We start from the raw sequence: 18,247 nt of genomic DNA, 5'->3' as shown, positions 1-18,247 counted from the left end.
AAATGAATAATAAATCATTGTTATCATTGAGTAATGTAATCAATTCATTGACTCACTATAAATTCCTCACCTTCAAGCTACAACAAAGCCGAAACAGTTTCCATACTCATATTTGGTAGTAGATCTATAAACATTAAGAATAAGGCTAAAATCAATAAAGAAAGAAGTGCCGCTTAAAATTCTCTTAGCAAAAGCAGAAATCGAAATCAAAAGTCCCAAAGGTTATATTAAAGAGTTAGAAATCTGTTTGCAAACTTATTAATTATAGCGATCAAAGTAACAGCATATTTCAATAACAATAGTAATTTTAATAGTAGGTTTGATAGTAATTACAGTAGCAGTGGTAGTGGATTAGTATCAGAGTCAATCGTGGTATCAGGGTGATAGTATTGCACTAGAGATTAGTTTCAAACTAAAGGTCATATTAAAATGCTTTAGAGTTTTAAATATATATAATTTTATATAAATAATAGAAATAATAATAATGATTATAAATTACAATATTTGACTTTTATTTTATACAATTATCACCACAATAACAGCAACTTTAAGTCAATTTATTCACAAGATGGAAAAAATTTACCTTGGTTTTTAAATAATAAAAAACAATAAAAATTTATTTTATAAAAAATTTAAATAAGCTTTTAAATTAAAGATCTTTATTTTGATAATGAATAGAAAATTAACTAGGGATGGAGAATTTTTAATTCTATATAATAATAATAAATGATAAAATTGATGATGAAGGTGGACCTGGATCTGTGACCAAATGACATTAATTTATACTTAATAAAACTGACGTAATTGATAAATGATGATAGAATTAACCCATTGTTGAAAATAAACTTTATAGGAAAGAATGCAATTAATTCAGAGTAAATAGATTTTAGAATTGAAATTTCGTTTTTTTCAAATTGATTAACTTGGATTTAGATTTGGAAGGCAGAATGATCAAGGTCATGGATTATTGATTAATAAAATTTATGATTATTATTTATATTATTATCATTTTTATTATTATCATTATCGTTATTATTATGTGTTGAAATAAAATAAACCCCAATGTAAGATTAATGATTTGAAAAAACCACAGCGTTTGATGAATAAAAAAAACCCACAATGTTTGGCGAATTAAAAACCACAGCGTTTGAATATCTTGATAAACCCACAATGTATGATGAAAGATTTGAAAAACAACCCAAATGTTTATTGAAAAACCCCAGTGTTTGATTAATTACTTGAAAACCACAATTATAAAGAAAATAATGAACCGCGATATAATGGAATATATGGAACCCCCAATGTTTGATGAATGACTTGAAAATCGCAATGTATGATGATTTGAAAACCCAATTAAAAAGAAGATATTGAACCCCAAATGTTTGATGAGTGACCTGAAAAAAACCGAGTGTTTGATGAATTGCTTGAAAACCAAAATTATAAAGAAAATACTGAACCGCGATATAAATAACGTTTGAAACTGAGAAAGAAAGAATTGAATCTGAACTAAATAAGTATTAAAATTAAATATTAGTTTCTTTTATATACAAATTTAATGATAATAATAATTATGTAAATATTAACATTATAGTTACCTTAATAATATGAATATCCCAATGTAGACTTAGATAGAAAGTGTGAAGCTTGAGAGAGAATTAATTAAACTAAATATAAATTAAATATTAGATTATCTTATAATCAAATTTAATTTATGTAATTATTAACACTATAGTTACCTTAATTATATAAATGCCCTATTATTGAAATTAAAGATAGAACATGGTTGTACTGAAGAGAAAAAACCTGATAATTCCCAGGAGAGAAAGAATTATAAATAAACTGTGAAAGAAAGAATTATAAACTATATAAGAATTAAAATTAAATATTAGTTACTTTTATATTTAAATGTAATAATTATGTAATTATAAACACTATAGCTACCTTAATAAAATAAATGCCCTAGAATTGACATTATAGAAAGAACTTGATAATACTGTGAGAGAAAGAATTATAAACTATATAAGAATTAAAATTAAATATTAGTTTCTTTTATATTTAAATGTAATAATTATGTAATATAAACACGATCGTTACCTTAATAATATTAATGCCCTATTATTGACATTAAAGAAAGACATTGCTATACTGGAGAGAAAGAACCTGATAATTCCGAGAGAGAAAGGATTATGATTATACTCTATAAAAATTAAAATTAAAATTAAATATTAATTTCATTTATATTCAAATTTAATTATATTTTAGTAAATATTAATATTATAGTTACAATATGATGTGAACTTGTTAATGGAACCCTGAGAACTTTTTAAACGTTATTTTTTAGAGTTGAAGCGATGAATTGTTTAATACTAATAATTTCGATTACGATGAGAATGTTGTCCAATGATGATGTTTTCTGTTTAACCTTTTTTGATTTATTAATTAATACGTTTCCATATGGGTGGTATATTATTGATTTATGTCCAAGTAATCATAGAATTCGTGGCCATCTAATTCTTGATACCTATTCATGAAATCTAATAATTACCATTTGAAACAGCAATGGAAATCTATTCGATATCAATTTGGTCAAACAATTCCAAATCGATATTGGATTCGTTGGAATTTGCATCATCATTATTTAAATTTGGTGGACTTTGATCTCCTTGCTCAATATTGGCTTCGTTAGTTGAACCATTGACTCTCTACAATTAAATAATAAATTAAATTAATATATATGTTTTATTTATTATGTATAAATATGAATAAATGAATTACTTACTCTTACTAAATAGAATGGAGCTCTACAATTTGGGCATGTGTTATTACGGCGATAAGACATTTCCATAATACAATCGTAACAAAACATGTGGTTACAATCGATTACTGCAAGTTGGCTTGGTTCAATTCTTTCGATGCAAATAGTGCAAGGATCTTCGTTTTCTCTACATTCTGCTTCTTCTCTTTCTTGTTGTTCTCTTTGTTGTTGTTCTCTTTCTTGTTTTTCTCTTTCTTCTCTTTCATGTTGTTCTCTTTGCTGTTCTTTTTCTCTTTCTTCTCTTTCTTGTCTTTCTAAATTTTCTAAGCGTACCCTTTCCATTATTCTTTCTAAAGTTTCTTTATATACTATTTGGATACGCTCTAATTCTTCTCTTTCTCTTTGTTTTCTTTCTATTTCTTCTCTTTCTTTTTGCTTTCTTTCTATTTCTTCTCTTTTTTTTTGTTCTCTTTCTTTTTTTTCTTTTTCTTTTTTTTCTCTTTCTATTCTTTTTTTTTCCTTTGCTTCTATAATTTCTTTTTCTAGTCTTTCTTTTATTAATCTTTGTCTTTCCAAAGATTCTTTATGTTCTCTTTCTTTTCTTTCTTTTTCTAATTTTTCAATACGTTCTCTTTCTTGGTTTTCTCTTTTTAATTGTTCCATATATTCCTTTTCTTTTTGTTGTTCTCTTTTTAAAATTTCCAAATTTTCTTTTTCTAATTTTTCTTTATCCATTCTTTCTCTGGTACTGTCGAATGGTGAATATGGAAATACATTTTCTGGTTGAGATGGTTCCTTTGGGGCATGGTGTTTTTCAAGAAATTGTGTTGGGGAATGACTTAAAATTTCTTGAGCTACTGAGGAACGACCAGAATTTTCTTGACTATTATGATATTCGGAACAACAATATATGTTTCTGTATGCGGAATAATGGAATGTTGAGGTACTATCATACTTAATTTTTTCTTTTGGGGATTGATCGATTGGGGTTGAATTTGTGGTTTCATTAATTTTGTGGTTGCTGGTGTGTGTGTTATTGTTTGTTTGGGTTTCGTTGTTGATGTGGGTTTGGTTATTGGTGTGGGTGTGGTTATTGGTTTGGGTGAAGTTATTGGTTTGGGTTTCTTGTGGGGTGGAACGGAAAATAATTTTTAAAATTATTAATGACCAAATAAAAATAGCAAATAAAATTGATTCTAACATTTTTTTAATTAATGAGTGAATATAAAAAAATGAAAGTTATTATGGAATGTGAAATATAATTGCTATTATTTAAAACTTTTTTTTGATATTATAAACTATGTGAAACTATATACAAATAAAATTATGATTTTTTATTTAATTAAAAAAGAATTTTTTTTTTTTATTAATTAATATTTTTTTGTGTGGGTCTGTTTAAAAATTAAAAAAAATTAAAAAAAAAAAGTTGTTATATTAACTTTATATAAAACAATGTTTATTTTATTATAAAATTTTTAAAAATTGAGTTTTTTTTTTTTTTTTTTTTAAAAAAATTTGTATTTATATCATTTTTTATATGTCATTGAAATGTGTCATATACATTATCAATTTTATAATAAGAATTATAATAAAAGTATGAACTTCAACCACATTGTATTGTTTTTTTTTTTTTTATTTAATTTTAATGACAATCAAATATCAAATAGAAATTGAATAAATTATTACTATATAATATTATTTTTGTTTCATGATTTATATATAGTTTTGTAGAAAATTATTTGTGTTAATTTGTGTATTGGGTGTGTTATTTTTGATTAATTAAAAAATAAAAAAATATAAATTATTGAAATATAAAAAAAAAAATAAAAAAAAAAAAATAAAAATAAGAAAAGATTATGTTAATTTGATTTTTTAAAAATAATAATTAAGATAATGTGATAGAGGTCATTTGTAAATAAATTATAAAAATATTTATATAAGAAATAATTCATCAGCTCTTAAAAAAAAAATTAAAAAGAGAATCAAAAAAAGTATCCTTATAAATATCCCTATATCTTTTTTTAATTATTTGAATAAAAATCATAAATAAACGTTGAAATACTATTTTAATATTTTTTTTATTTTTTATTTATTTATTTATATATATATATTATATATGTTTAAAATAATTGATACTATAATTTTATTTTGCAAAATCTCTGGCAACAAGGATAGCTTCATCGATTTTATCAAGTTTTGAACCAACACCTTGAGCAACTTCAGCTTTACCACCACCTTTACCACCTAAAACTTCGGTAACCTTTGAGACCCAAACATTAGCAGCAACTGATTTTGAAATTGGTGAATCTTTTGGAACGATACCAATGCAGGTAACTTTACCTTTTTCTTCATCTGGACTAATTAACATAACTGCAGTTTGATTTGATTTAGCTTGAATCTTTTTAATTGTGTCGGTGATTACAGTAGTATTTGAACCTAAATTAACTAAATCAACATATAATTCTGATGGTTTTGAAGTTAATTCTTGAATAATTCTTTCGGTAATTTTTGATGATTCTAAAATTTGAAGATTTTCAACTTCTTTAGCAAGTACTCTTTGAATGGATTGGAGTTCTTTCATGGCTTCAACTAAATTGTAACGAACAGCTTGTGAAATACATGAAGATTTTAAGGTTTCGAGTAAAGCAACAATTTCTTTTGAAAGTTCTGAACCAGTGAGTTTAAGAGCTTTGTTAAATCTAAGCTCGAGTTCTTTATTTAATTCATGAGCAGCTGTGGCTTCTGAACCAGTGACAGCAACAATACGTCTAACACCAGCACCAAGAGTTTCTTCAGAGATAATGGTGAAAAGTTCAGCTTGTTTAGTGTTGGTTAAATGTGTACCACCACAGAATTCGATTGAGTAGTTGGCCCATTCAGCATTGGTTGGATTTTCGATTAATTGGTCAACTGGTACACCGACTGATACAACTCTAACTGGATCTGGATAAACTTCACCAAATACAGCACGAAGACCGTTAATAGTTTTAGCTTTGGCTAATGGAACTTCTTGAGCATAAACATTTAATTGTTTAAAGATTAAATCGTTAACAATTTGATCGATTTTAGCTAATTCGTCTTTAGTGACTGCTCTACCAAATGAAAAATCGAATCTGAAACGTGAAGCATCGACAAATGAACCACGTTGTTCAATACCTTCACCTAAAACACTCTTGAGTGCATAATTGACCATGTGGGTGCTAGTGTGATTTGACATAATTGGTGAACGACGAGTGTAATCGACAGTACTTTCAACTTTATCGCCAACTTTGAGTTCGGTGCATTCGTATGATAAATAACCAATATGAAGAACATAACCACCAAATACTTTACAGTCTTTAACATCGAAAGCAGTCTTTTGATCATCAACAAAAGATAATTGACCAACATCATAAATTTGACCACCTTGTTCTGGATAGAAATTGGTTGATTCTAAAACAATACCACATAATTGACCCTTTGGTACAGTGTCAACAAACTCTTTACCATTCCAGATGGCTTTAACAGTAGTTTGAACTTCTTTTTGTTGATATTTGAATGAGTCATCGGTAATTTTAATATTGTTGTTCTTTAACCAGGCATTGGCTTCGGCACCAAGAGTTAATTCAGTTTTCTTTTCTTTTTGACGTTTACGATCGATTTCTGATTGGGCTTCACATAATTTTTCAAAACCTTGAATATCTACTTTGAGACCCTTTTCTTCGGCCATAATTGTAGTTAAATCGATTGGGAAACCACAAACAGTTGAAAGGAAATAAGCATTTGGAGCAGAGAGGACACCATCGGTAGTTTTTTTAATCATCTTTTCGAATTCTTGAATACCTTTTTCGAGAGTCTTATTAAACATATCTTCTTCACGAGTAAGAACCATTCTGATGTGTTCTGGTTTCTTTCTGAGTTCTGGATAAAATTCACCAAAGTTTTGAACAACAACATCAACTAATTTTGAGAAAAAGCCTGCTGGAGCATTGAGTTTTTGTTTACCATAACGAACAGCACGACGAAGAATTCTACGAAGTACTTGACCTCTACCATCGACTGATGGAGCAGCACCATCAGCAATTGAAAAACTGAGAGTACGAATGTGATCAGCAATAACACGATAGGCCATATCGACTTGTTGTGAATCTTCAGCACCTACTTTTCCTCCGTATGGTTCTGGGTAACCAGTAACTTCTTGGATAGCTTCAAAGATTGGTTTAAAGACATCAGTGTCGTAATTGGTTGGTACTTTTTGAATGATTGAGGTTAAACGTTCTAAACCCATACCAGTATCGACGTGTTTATTTGGTAATGGTCTTAATGATTTATCGGCTTCACGATTGAATTGAATGAAAACCAAATTCCAAATTTCGATAAGAGTTGGATCATCAGCATTTACAAATGGAGCACCGTTACGGCCTGGTACTTTGTCATAATGAATTTCGGAGCATGGACCACATGGACCTTGGTCACCCATTTCCCAAAAGTTTTCTTTCATACCGAATGGTAAAACACGTTCTTCTGGAAGATATTGTAACCAAAGATTTTTAGCTTCGTTATCTGGTTCTAAACCTTTTTCTGGATCACCACGGAAATAGGTAACATATAAACGTTCTTTGTCTAAACCATATACTTCAGTTAATAATTCCCAAGCCCATGAAATAGCTTCCTTCTTGAAATAATTACCAAATGACCAATTACCTAACATTTCAAAGAAAGTGTGATGATATGTATCTTTACCGACATCATCTAAATCGTTGTGTTTACCACCAGCACGAATACATTTTTGGCTGTTGACTGCTCTTTTAAGTTTAGCTTGTTCTGATTTTGGATTAACTTGACCTAAAAAAATTGGTTTAAATTGATTCATACCAGCATTTGCAAATAATAATGTTGGGTCATCATGTGGGATGACAGCTGATGATGGTACAAATGTATGCTCAGCTTTATTTACAAAGAACTCAATAAAAGTTTTTCTAATTTGATTAACATCCATTTTTCTTTATTTTCCTTTCGTTTTTTTTTTTCCTAAAAAATATAATATTATTTTAAACTATTCTATAACTATTCTACAAGATATTTATAAAATTATAATTATTAATATATATATTATTATATTTAAAAGTTAAATAAATAAATAAATAAAATTGAAATTGAAATGAATGAAAAAAAAAAAAAATAAAATAAAAAAAATAAAAAAAATAAAAAGTTTTTTTAAAAAAAAAATTTTAAAAAAAAAAAAAAAAACTATTTTTTAAAAATTAATTATAATATGTGTTATAATTAACGTATCGATTACTTTATAAGGGTGGTTAAAGTTTTTCCAATTTTGATTTTATTTATTTTAATTTATTTATGTGTTCTTATTTTTCAAAAAATGTGACTATAAAAATAATTGATAAAAAAAAGAAATAAATTATGTTTTTATAGGTTTTTAAACAATTCTTTTTTAGTTTATGTTATAATAATTGAATATATTAAACAAATATGTTGATTTTTTATTTTTTTTTAATTTTGTGTTTTTTATTTTGTTAAATAATTAATAATAATAAAACAAATAAAAATTAATGGTTTTTTCTCAAAAACATATTATATTATTTTTTTATTTTTTTTTTTATTTTTTTTATTTTATTTTTTTGAATTTTTTTTGAATTTTTTTTAGTTTTTTTCCTTCTCGTATTTTTTTTTTTTTTTTTTTTTTAAACAAAAGTGTTGTTGAAGTTAAGTTTATTAATTTTGTTAATCTCGATTAAAATTTATAGTTAAATTTTAAATCCACACTATACTTACACACATACACATATCACACATACTCACACACACACACAAACAAACAATCACCATTTCTCATAAAAAAAACCATCAATAATTTTTTAATTAAAATTCATTGTTGTTATTTTCGAGTTTTGTATGTATTTTTTATAAAACATAATTGTTTGATCAACAACACACACCCCCATATACAATATTAAATATATAATAATTAAACATAAATATATATATATAATCGGTTTTTAAATCGTAACGATCATATATATTTTAAATTTTTTTTATTTTTGTAAATTTATAAATTCATACATATCATATTTATTTTATTATTGTTACTTTTTTTAAAAGAATTGTAATATTAATAGAATAAGGTTTATAAATCAAGAAAATAAAAGAAAACGACGATTAGTTAAATAATCCCTTTCCCATCCCCATACTTCGTATATATTCCACCTTAGTATAAAATTATCAAAAGAAATTAAAAATGAACGAGGAGAAAAATCAAGAAAGTTCAACCCCAGAATCCACAACCCCAACAATAAACAAGGAAGAAAAGTTTAATAATGAAATTAAAGAGTTAGAAAAATTAATTCAATCTAATAAGTTAAATGAAAGAATTCAAACATTAAATAGAATCAATTCATTAGTTAGAGATGAAGTTACCTGTTTAGTCACTGACTCATCAGATCAACAAATTGAAGAACAAGAAGCCAGAATTAAAATTTTAGTTTTCTTGTATTTCTCAAGTTTTTCACAACACTCTGAATCACAATGGATTTTCAGTTTGGTAAACTCATTCAAAAATCTTTGTAAAGAAATTGCTGATCAACTCAAAGACACCAGAAAAGAATTACAAGTAAATTTCTGTAAATCCACCCTTAAAGAAATTGGAAAATTAGCAAAACCATTATCAACCAATAAAAGAATCAAATACCTCCCACAAAACACATTGATGTCTTTTACTTTAGTTTTACTTCACAGTTTTATCGATAGATTCCAAGAACAACAAGACCTTGCTACCTTGTTATCAGCAGCTCAAGATATTATTTACCGTGATTTAACTTTAAAGCAAATTAAAAATAATCAACAATTATTTAATTTAATTTTAATGGTAAGTTATTGTATTTTAAACCATATTATACTATCATTTATGATACTAATACTTTTATACTATTCATTTTATAAATATATAGAACAATAAAGTATTTTCATTTTACCAAAATTTAGTAACCAAAGAATCATCAAATAAAATTTTTTATATTATTTATTTTTCACTTCAAAATGTTTCATCAAAATCCTCACCACAATTTAATAGAACCGATTTATTAAATTTATATAACAAAACAGTCATTTCAATGCAACAACAAAAACTTGAAGATCACAGAATATTCAAGAAATTATTCAATCAATTAGAGGTTGAAGATTTCAAGAGTGTTATTCTACCACCATTATCAAGACATATTAAAAGAGACCAAGAGCAAGTCTTTAAGATTCTTTCATTCATTTTAGAAAATGCCAAAATTGATTTATCAACCTTATTGAAGCCATTATTAGTCCCAATGTTGATTCCAGTAGTTCAAACCAGTACCGAAAGACAATTAATCAAAAAGACCTTTTCAACTATTGCATCAAAATCAAGTGATACCAAAGTACTCTCATCCATTATCATTGATGACTTGGCTAAATTACTTTCAGCTGCAGGTAATCCAAATCAAAAATTAAATGCTATCTCTTCAATCTCCTCAATTTATTCCCAAGAAAATTTTGTTAAAAATATTTCAAATGCCGATAAATTACAATTATCAAAATCTCTTTTACAATTAGTTTCAGTTTATTTAGAAAAAGAATGTTTGTATCATGAAATATCTAAAATTATTTAATCTGATTATAATTCATATTAATATTTTTTTATTTTCTTTTCTTTTTAAAATTTTTCATTTTTTACAGTAAATAAAGATAATAGATTAAAAGGTTTTAAATTATTAGGCAAAGTTTTAGTTAATGTCGAAGAGTTATCAGATCAAACTATTAAAATTTTAACAAATAGTTTAAAGAATGACGACGAAATAATCAAAGGTCAAGTAATTTTATCTTTATCAAAATCATTAGGATTTGCTGCAAATGGATCATCAAAGAAATGTACCCAAATTAATGGTTTCACCGAAACTATTAATAACATTATTAAAGCTGTAAAGAATCCAAAGACTTGCGACCCATCAACTACTTGCGCTTCCGTCCAATTCATGTTAGCTTTAGCTTGTACTAAACCATTCGATTCAAAATATACTGGCGATAAGAATTTCTGTACATTATTCTATTCCAACACATCATTTGTTCATCAAGCTGGTTTCCTTCAAAGAACTCAAAAGAAAGATCATGCCATCAACCTTTTGGTTAACCTTTTCAAGAGTGTTAAACACTTCCCATCAGTTAAAATTAACGAAAAATCACCACTCTATCAATCTATTATCTCATTATTACTTCACAGTCAATGGAGTGTACAAAGGGATGCCTCAAAAAAAATTAGAGCAATTTTAGCTGATAACGAATCTGAAAAGGAATTCCCATCTCTTTCAAAAGTTCTCTTTAATGAATTTTCACAAATTCTTTATGATGATTCTGCTGCTTCTCAATCATTAAATAATAGTTCTGAATCCGTTTCAACCAGTACTGGTAAAAATTATTCATTGGCCTTCAAATCAGTTTTATCTAAAAATATTCCAACATCAATTTATCCAATGGTTTGTTTAGTTGCATATCACCCATTTGTTAATTATTCATGGAAAAAGGTAATGTCATTAACCCAACACAACTTAAATTCAATCCTTTCAGAAAATGCTACAGAAATCTCTGAATACTTGTTCGAAAAAGGTTTAAATCAAAAGAAAAACAAAAGCTATCAAGTTGCATTCCAATCAGCAATTAATAATTTGGTTAGTTACAATGTTCCAAGAATGAATGAAGCCATTGTCAAATGTTTAAATAAATCATTAAGCTATCAACCAATTGAAGCTATTACCGACCATCAATGGATTATCTACAACACTCCACCAACCGAACTCTATGTCGAAAAAGAAGAAAAGGGTTATGAAAGTAGAAGTGATAAAAAGGTCAAAGTTAAGACTGAAGATGAAAAGCGTGACGAAAAGAGAGAAGAAAAGAAGAAACAACAATCTGGTGAGTTAGAAAGACTTGAAAAAGAAAAACAAAAACAATTAGCCGCTCAAGCCGTTATTCGTAAGGATGTACAAGATATCATTGATATTCTTCACATTGCTATTGATACTTGCTATACTATGGTTAGATCAAACCCAGCATTTGTTGGCGAATTTATGTCATCAGTTCTCATCTCACTTTATCTCTTATTCAAGAAAGATCTTGCAAATGAAAAGGTCACCGAAACTCTTGAAAAACTTGTTATTTGCATTCCACACCGTTACAAGATTGACCGTTCATTTGCACGTCATTATCTCTTTGTTCTTAACAACCTTCTTTATAAATCAACTCTTTCAGAAATTCAAATCCTTGGTTTCACTCAAAAGATTTTAACTTATCTTAAAGAAACAACCCACAAAGAAGCTTTTGGTGGTTTCGGCTTTAACTATTTCTGGCCAATCGTTAAAAATGGTTTAGAAAAGACCATTTCATTTACAATCCAAGAGTTATCAATGGATATCGTTCAAAAACACACTGCTCAAAGTCAATCTTACCCAAGAGGTGCAATGATTTCAAGTTTAATTATTGTAGTTAGTACCAACTCTCGTTTGGAGAATAATGCTCGTACTTCTATTTTCCAATTAATCGAAGGTCTTGATACTGCTGATATCTCTGAATTAATGGAAGGTGTCATCTCACCACATTCACAAGTTCGTTCAATTTGTCTTCAAGCTATTGAAAAGATCCCATCCATCTATTCACCAGATTTTGTTTGGGACGAAAAATATATTGGCAAACTTTGGTTTGTTAAATTTGACAGCGAATCATCAACAGCTGCACTTGCCGATAAAATTTGGTTAGCTACAAACCAACCAGCTTCACTCCCAGATAATTTTATGAAAATGCTCCACGATTCAACCTTTAACGTAAACTCTGAAACTAGAAAGATTAATACTCTTGCCATAAAGAGTGCCGCTTCAAACCACAAACAATTAATTCCAGAAATAATCGATTCACTCTTTGAAACTTATCAAGTTAATTATCCAGATGAAATTAGAGACACACCAATTACAACCAAAAATAGAATTTCAGTTGCATCAGCTCTTGCAGGTTTAGGTAATTCAACTGAAGAACCAAAGGTATTAAAATCACTCTTTGACAGAATTATCGAAAAAGGTCTTTTTGATCCAAAAGAAGAAATTGTTTCAGAGTTTGTTTCAACTGGTCTTTCTATTATTTCCCAACAAGGCACCAAATTCTCTAAAGAGCTTTTAGATACATTTGAAAATTTCTTAGCTCGTCCAGATGATCCCTCTGAAGATTCAATTCGTGCTAATGTTGTTGTATTTATGGGTGCTTTGGCTAAACATATGGATCCAAAGAGTGCAAGTTTCACATCTATCATTGATAAATTGGTCATTGCTCTTTCAACTCCATCAGAGAATGTCCAAGTCAGTGTTTCAAAATGCATTTCTCAATTAATTTCTAGCTTCAAAGAACAAGGCAGTAGATTAGTTCCAATCCTTATAGAAAACTTAAAATCATCATCCAATAATTATGCTGGTCGTAGAGGTGCTGCATTTGGTTTAGCCGGTACTGTTAAGGGTCTTGGTATCAGTTCATTAAAGAATCTTGGTATTTTAGATTCCCTTCAATCCTGTATTGAAGATAAGAAACATCCAACCTCAAGACAAGGTGCCCTTTTTGCCTTTGAATGTCTTTGCAATACCATTGGTCGTGTTTTCGAACCATATGTCATTCATATTCTTCCAAAACTTTTAGTTTGTTTTGGTGATAATGTTAGTGAGGTTAGAGATGCCACTGCTGATACCGCCAAAGCTATTATGTCACAATTATCAGGTCATGGTGTTAAAATTGTTTTACCAGCTCTCTTGAAAGCTCTTGATGATCGTTCATGGAGAACTAAAGAAGGTTCAATTGAACTTTTAGGTGCCATGGCTTTCTGTGCTCCAAAACAACTTTCAACTTGTCTCCCAACCATTGTACCAAAGCTCACCAATGTATTAAATGATACACATACTAAAGTTCAAGAGGCTGCCAAAGAAGCTCTTTCCCACATTGGTTCAGTAATTAGAAATCCAGAAATCCAAGTCCACGTTCCACTTTTACTCAAAACCTATGATGACCCAGAAATTCACTCTAGAGAGTTATTAGTTAACCTCTTAAATACCAATTATGTTCACACTATCGATCCAGCTTCACTTTCACTCATTATGCCAATTCTTGAAAGAACTCTCAAAGAAAGAAGCTCAGAATTAAAGAAAATGTCATGTCAAATCGTTGGTAATTTATGTTCATTAACCGAACCAAAAGAATTAGTACCATATTTAAATATTTTAATGCCAGTAATGAAAAATGTATTATTAGATCCAATTCCAGAGGTTAGAGCTATTTGTGCTCGTGCTTTAGGTTTATTAGTTCGTGGTATGGGTGAAGAAAACTTTGCTTCATTAATCCCATGGTTATTAGAAACCGTTAAATCAGATGCTGGTGCTGTTGAAAGAAGCGGTGCCGCTCAAGGTTTATCTGAAGTTTTAGCTTCATTAGACATTTCAAGATTCAATTCATTAATTCATGAATTATTAACTATGGCTAATTCAACACGTCCACATGTTCGTGAGGGTATTTTATCAATCTTCATTTTCACTCCAATCTCATTAGGTGATAATTTCTTACCATACCTTCCAAAAGTTTTACCACAAGTATTAAAAGGTCTTGCAGATGACTCTGATCCAGTTAGAGAAGTTTGTATGAGATGTGGTCAATCTATTGTCAGTCAATTCGCAACTAATGGTGTCGAAGTTATTATTCCAGCTCTCGAAAAAGTATTATTCCACGAAAACTGGAGAATTCGTCTTTCATGTGTTCAATTATTTGGTGATCTTTTATTCAAATTGGCTGGTACCACCGCTGCTGATGTTCAAAATAATAATTTCGATGATGATGCCAATGAAAATCATAGCAATGATATTTACAAGATTTTAGGAAAAGAAAGACTCGATCGTATTCTTTCATCATTATACATGATGAGATTTGATAACAATTCATCAGTTCGTCAAAAGGTATTATTAATCTGGAAATATATTGTCAGCAACACTCCAAAGACTCTTCGTGAAATTTTATCAACTCTTATTGAAATGATCATTGGTTCAATTGGCTCATCCAACGTTGAAAAGAGACAAATTTCTGCCAAAACTCTTGGTGATATCGTCAGTAAACTCAGTGATAGAATTCTCCCAGAAATTTTACCAATTCTCGAACGTGGTCTTCAATCAGATCTTGAAGAGACTAGACAAGGTGTTTGCATTGGTCTCAGTGAAGTTATTTCATCTGCTAAAACTCAATTACTTCCATATCTCTCTAGTGTTGTATCATGTATCACTAAAGCTCTTTGTGATAATTTAATTGATGTTAGAGAAGCTGCTGCTAAAGCTTTCGATCATCTCTATCACAATTTCGGTAATAAAGCAAGTAACGAGATTTTACCACAACTTATCCAACTTTTGGATAGTCCATCAGCCCAAGCTTCTGCTAATGCCCTCGATGGTCTTCGTCAAGTTATACTCGTTAAAAGTAATATTGTTTTACCAGTTTTAGTTCCAAAACTTTTAAGCAGACCAATTTCAACATCCAATGTTCGTGCTCTTTCATCATTAGCTGCTGATGCAGGTGAAGGTCTTTACAATCATCTCTCAACTATTATTCCATCATTAATTGAATCATTCACTAATCCAAATGTCGCCAATGCTAAAGAAATTAAAGAAGCTGCCGTTTCAATTTGTAAGAGTGTAGATGAAGAAGGTTATGATACTTTAATCCCATTATTAATTGAACAAACTGAAGTTAGATTACCAAATATCCGTTTGGGTGCATGCGAATTAGTTGGTGAATTTTATAACGGTAACACTAATGTTGGTGAATATCCAGAAGAATTAATTCTTTCACTCCTTTCATTATTCAACGATCCAGATGTTGGTGTTCAACAAGCTTCAAACAATGCTTTAGGTGTTATTACTAAATCACTCAAAAAAGATAATCTTTCATATTTACTCACATTCCAAAGAGGTATTCAAGCATTGGTAAACGATGTTTACGAAGAAACTGCTAACATTCCAGGTTTCTGTCTTCCAAAGGGTTTAGGCTCAGTTTTACCAGTTTTAATTTCTGGTCTTATGTATGGTACAAGCGATCAAAGAGAACAAGCTACTAATAATATTAGAACTGTTATCAATCATACTACTGCTGAAGCACTTAAACCATTTGTTATGCAAATCACTGGTCCATTAATTTTAGTTATTGGTGATAAATTCCCATACCAAGTTAAATCATCAATTCTTCAAACCCTCTCACTTTTAATTAGTAAATCACCAGCTTCCATGAAGATTTTCCTTCATCAATTACAACCAACATTTATCAAATGTCTTTCTGATCAAAATAAAACCGTTAGAACCAATGCTGCTTCTGCTTTAGGTCTCTTAATGACATTATCTCCATCAGTCGACCAATTGGTTAACTCTTTAATCCTTGGTATTGGTACTGCCGATTCAATCTCACAAGAATCTAAACTTAGAGCTCTCCAATCCATTTTCGATAAGAAACCAAAGATTGAACAAGCTACTCTCGATAAAGCTATTACAACTATTGTAGATTTCCTCTATCAACCATCTGATGATTTAAGAGCCATGGTTGCTCAAACTATTGGTGCATCATCCAAATGTTTCAGTAACTTAAATGACCTCAATCAATTTATCAAAACAAATTTAATTTCCCCATCACAATCAGTACTCTCAAGATATGGTAAATCATTAGCATTAGGTGAAATCTTTAAAGCATCAGGTCCTCAATTAATTGAAAATAACAGCCCAAATATGCCAACTATTGTTAAAATTGTCCAAACTGATTGCAGAGATGAAAAAGGTCCAATTAGAGAATCATCGGCTTATCTTGCTGAAGCTATTTTAACTGCTTCACCATCATTCTCAAAAGATTTAGTTCCATCACTTTGTCATCTTGTTGGTGATCAATCATCATCAGTCGCCATCACCTCACTCCAAGTAATCAAGAGATTCTGTAAAGCCAACCCATCACTCTCAAGACAATACCTCAAAGAAATTGTTATTCCAACTATGAACAGATTAAAAGAAAGAACCAACTTACCATTAAAACTAGCTGCTGAAAGAACCCTCGTTCATTCACTCCAAATCTTTAAAGAAAGTGTTGTTATGGATGATTTAATTAAACAATTAGAATCCTCAGGTGAATCCGCTACAGCTCAATCATTATTAGATTATCATAAGAGAATTTTAATTAAATTATCACCAGATAGTGATTATGAAAATAAATAAAATAAAATAAAAAATTAATTAACATAATTATCGTTAAAAAAAATAATAATATTGCAGTAGCCCAATTAATATTTTTTTAAGTAATAAAAAACTGTAAATTTTTATTTAAGTTAAAAGTAATATTGTTTTTATCTATGAGTTTTTTTTTTTTTTTTTTTTCTTCATATTAATTTTGAAATAAAAATTTTTTTATATCTTACAAATTTGCGCTGCTTCTTAAAATATCATTTTTTCTTTTTATTTCTTTTTTTCTAAAAAAAAGTGATAATAAAAAAAAAAAATTTGTAAAAAAAAAAAAAAGTAATAAAAATAAATTTTTTTTAACCTGGATTGTAATATTACACAAAATGAAAAGTTATAAAGTAGTTATTGTTGGCGATAAGGCTGTGGGCAAAACGGTATATATAGATTCATTCATAACTGGTGAGTTTATGAAAAGCTATATTCGTAAATATTTTATTTAAATATTATTTTTCGTAGAAACAATTGGTGTTACAGTTAAAGACATAGATTTTCATACTAGTATTGGTAAAGTAGGTTTTCAATGTTGGGATATAAGTGGGGATCCCAAAATGGTAGGTATAGTTGATGGATTTTTGTAAGTATATTATAAATTTATTTATTAATTTAAAAAAATATTAAAATATATATTTATTTAAAATAGAATTGGCGCAGATTGTGCTATTATAATGTTTGATGTAACTGATAGACAAACATATAGAAGTGTTGCCGGTTGGTATGATACTTTGTCAAGAGTCGTACCAGGTATCCCGGTGGTTTTATGCGGCAGTAAAACAGAGGATCCAAACCGTAAAGTTGGTCCAAGCTCAATTATTTTTCATAGAAAAAGGGGATTAAGTTATTATGATATTTCAACACAAAGTAATTTCAATAAGGAAAAACCATTTATTTATTTATTAAATGTTCTAAATAAAAGAAAAGATATAGCACTCGCAACCCCACCATATGAATCAGAAGCCATCAATGAACAAAAAGATAATTCTAAAATAGATTTATCCAAAGTTGATAATTGTGATAACTTTAATGAAAATCCAAATCACAATAATAATACCAATTTACCACTTGTAATTCCAATCACTTTCTTTGATCCAGAGGATTTAAATTCAGATTTTAAAAAAAATTTAAACCTTAATTAGTTTGCTTTTTGATCATTGTTTAAAATAAAAAATAAAAAAGTCTTTTGAAAATTTAAATTAAT

The 18,247-nt window shown here is 28.6% G+C and overlaps 4 protein-coding genes across 4 annotated transcripts; 2 read left to right on the top strand and 2 right to left on the bottom strand.

The window, feature by feature from the left end:
* Positions 1 to 2,567: 2,567 nt before the first annotated feature.
* Positions 2,568 to 3,958, bottom strand: DICPUDRAFT_149147 (uncharacterized protein; the record flags this gene model as incomplete). The annotated part of the gene is made up of 2 exons (XM_003285231.1): positions 2,568 to 2,702; positions 2,780 to 3,958. 2 exons carry the CDS (start codon positions 3,956 to 3,958, stop codon positions 2,568 to 2,570), a joined length of 1,314 nt encoding a protein of 437 aa, XP_003285279.1.
* An 860-nt stretch (positions 3,959 to 4,818) lies between these two features.
* Positions 4,819 to 7,733, bottom strand: DICPUDRAFT_45996 (alanyl-tRNA synthetase; the record flags this gene model as incomplete). The annotated part of the gene is made up of 1 exon (XM_003285230.1): positions 4,819 to 7,733. The coding sequence occupies one exon, from the start codon at positions 7,731 to 7,733 to the stop codon at positions 4,899 to 4,901; it is 2,835 nt and encodes a 944-aa protein (XP_003285278.1). The 3' UTR covers positions 4,819 to 4,898.
* Positions 7,734 to 8,990: 1,257 nt separating this feature from the next.
* Positions 8,991 to 17,028, top strand: DICPUDRAFT_149145 (uncharacterized protein; the record flags this gene model as incomplete). Its single annotated transcript, XM_003285256.1, has 3 exons — positions 8,991 to 9,617; positions 9,700 to 10,354; positions 10,454 to 17,028. 3 exons carry the CDS (start codon positions 8,991 to 8,993, stop codon positions 17,026 to 17,028), a joined length of 7,857 nt encoding a protein of 2,618 aa, XP_003285304.1.
* Positions 17,029 to 17,375: 347 nt separating this feature from the next.
* ranB (ranB, RAN GTPase) lies at positions 17,376 to 18,185 on the top strand (the record flags this gene model as incomplete). The annotated part of the gene is made up of 3 exons (XM_003285255.1): positions 17,376 to 17,475; positions 17,509 to 17,626; positions 17,693 to 18,185. The coding sequence occupies 3 exons, from the start codon at positions 17,376 to 17,378 to the stop codon at positions 18,183 to 18,185; spliced, it is 711 nt and encodes a 236-aa protein (XP_003285303.1).
* Between the last annotated feature and the right edge of the window lie 62 nt (positions 18,186 to 18,247).

This window comes from Dictyostelium purpureum, assembly GCF_000190715.1.
Source record: "Dictyostelium purpureum unplaced genomic scaffold DICPUscaffold_42, whole genome shotgun sequence".
NCBI classification, from domain to species: domain Eukaryota; phylum Evosea; class Eumycetozoa; order Dictyosteliales; family Dictyosteliaceae; genus Dictyostelium; species Dictyostelium purpureum.
This window is presented reverse-complemented; position numbering and strand designations above follow the sequence as displayed.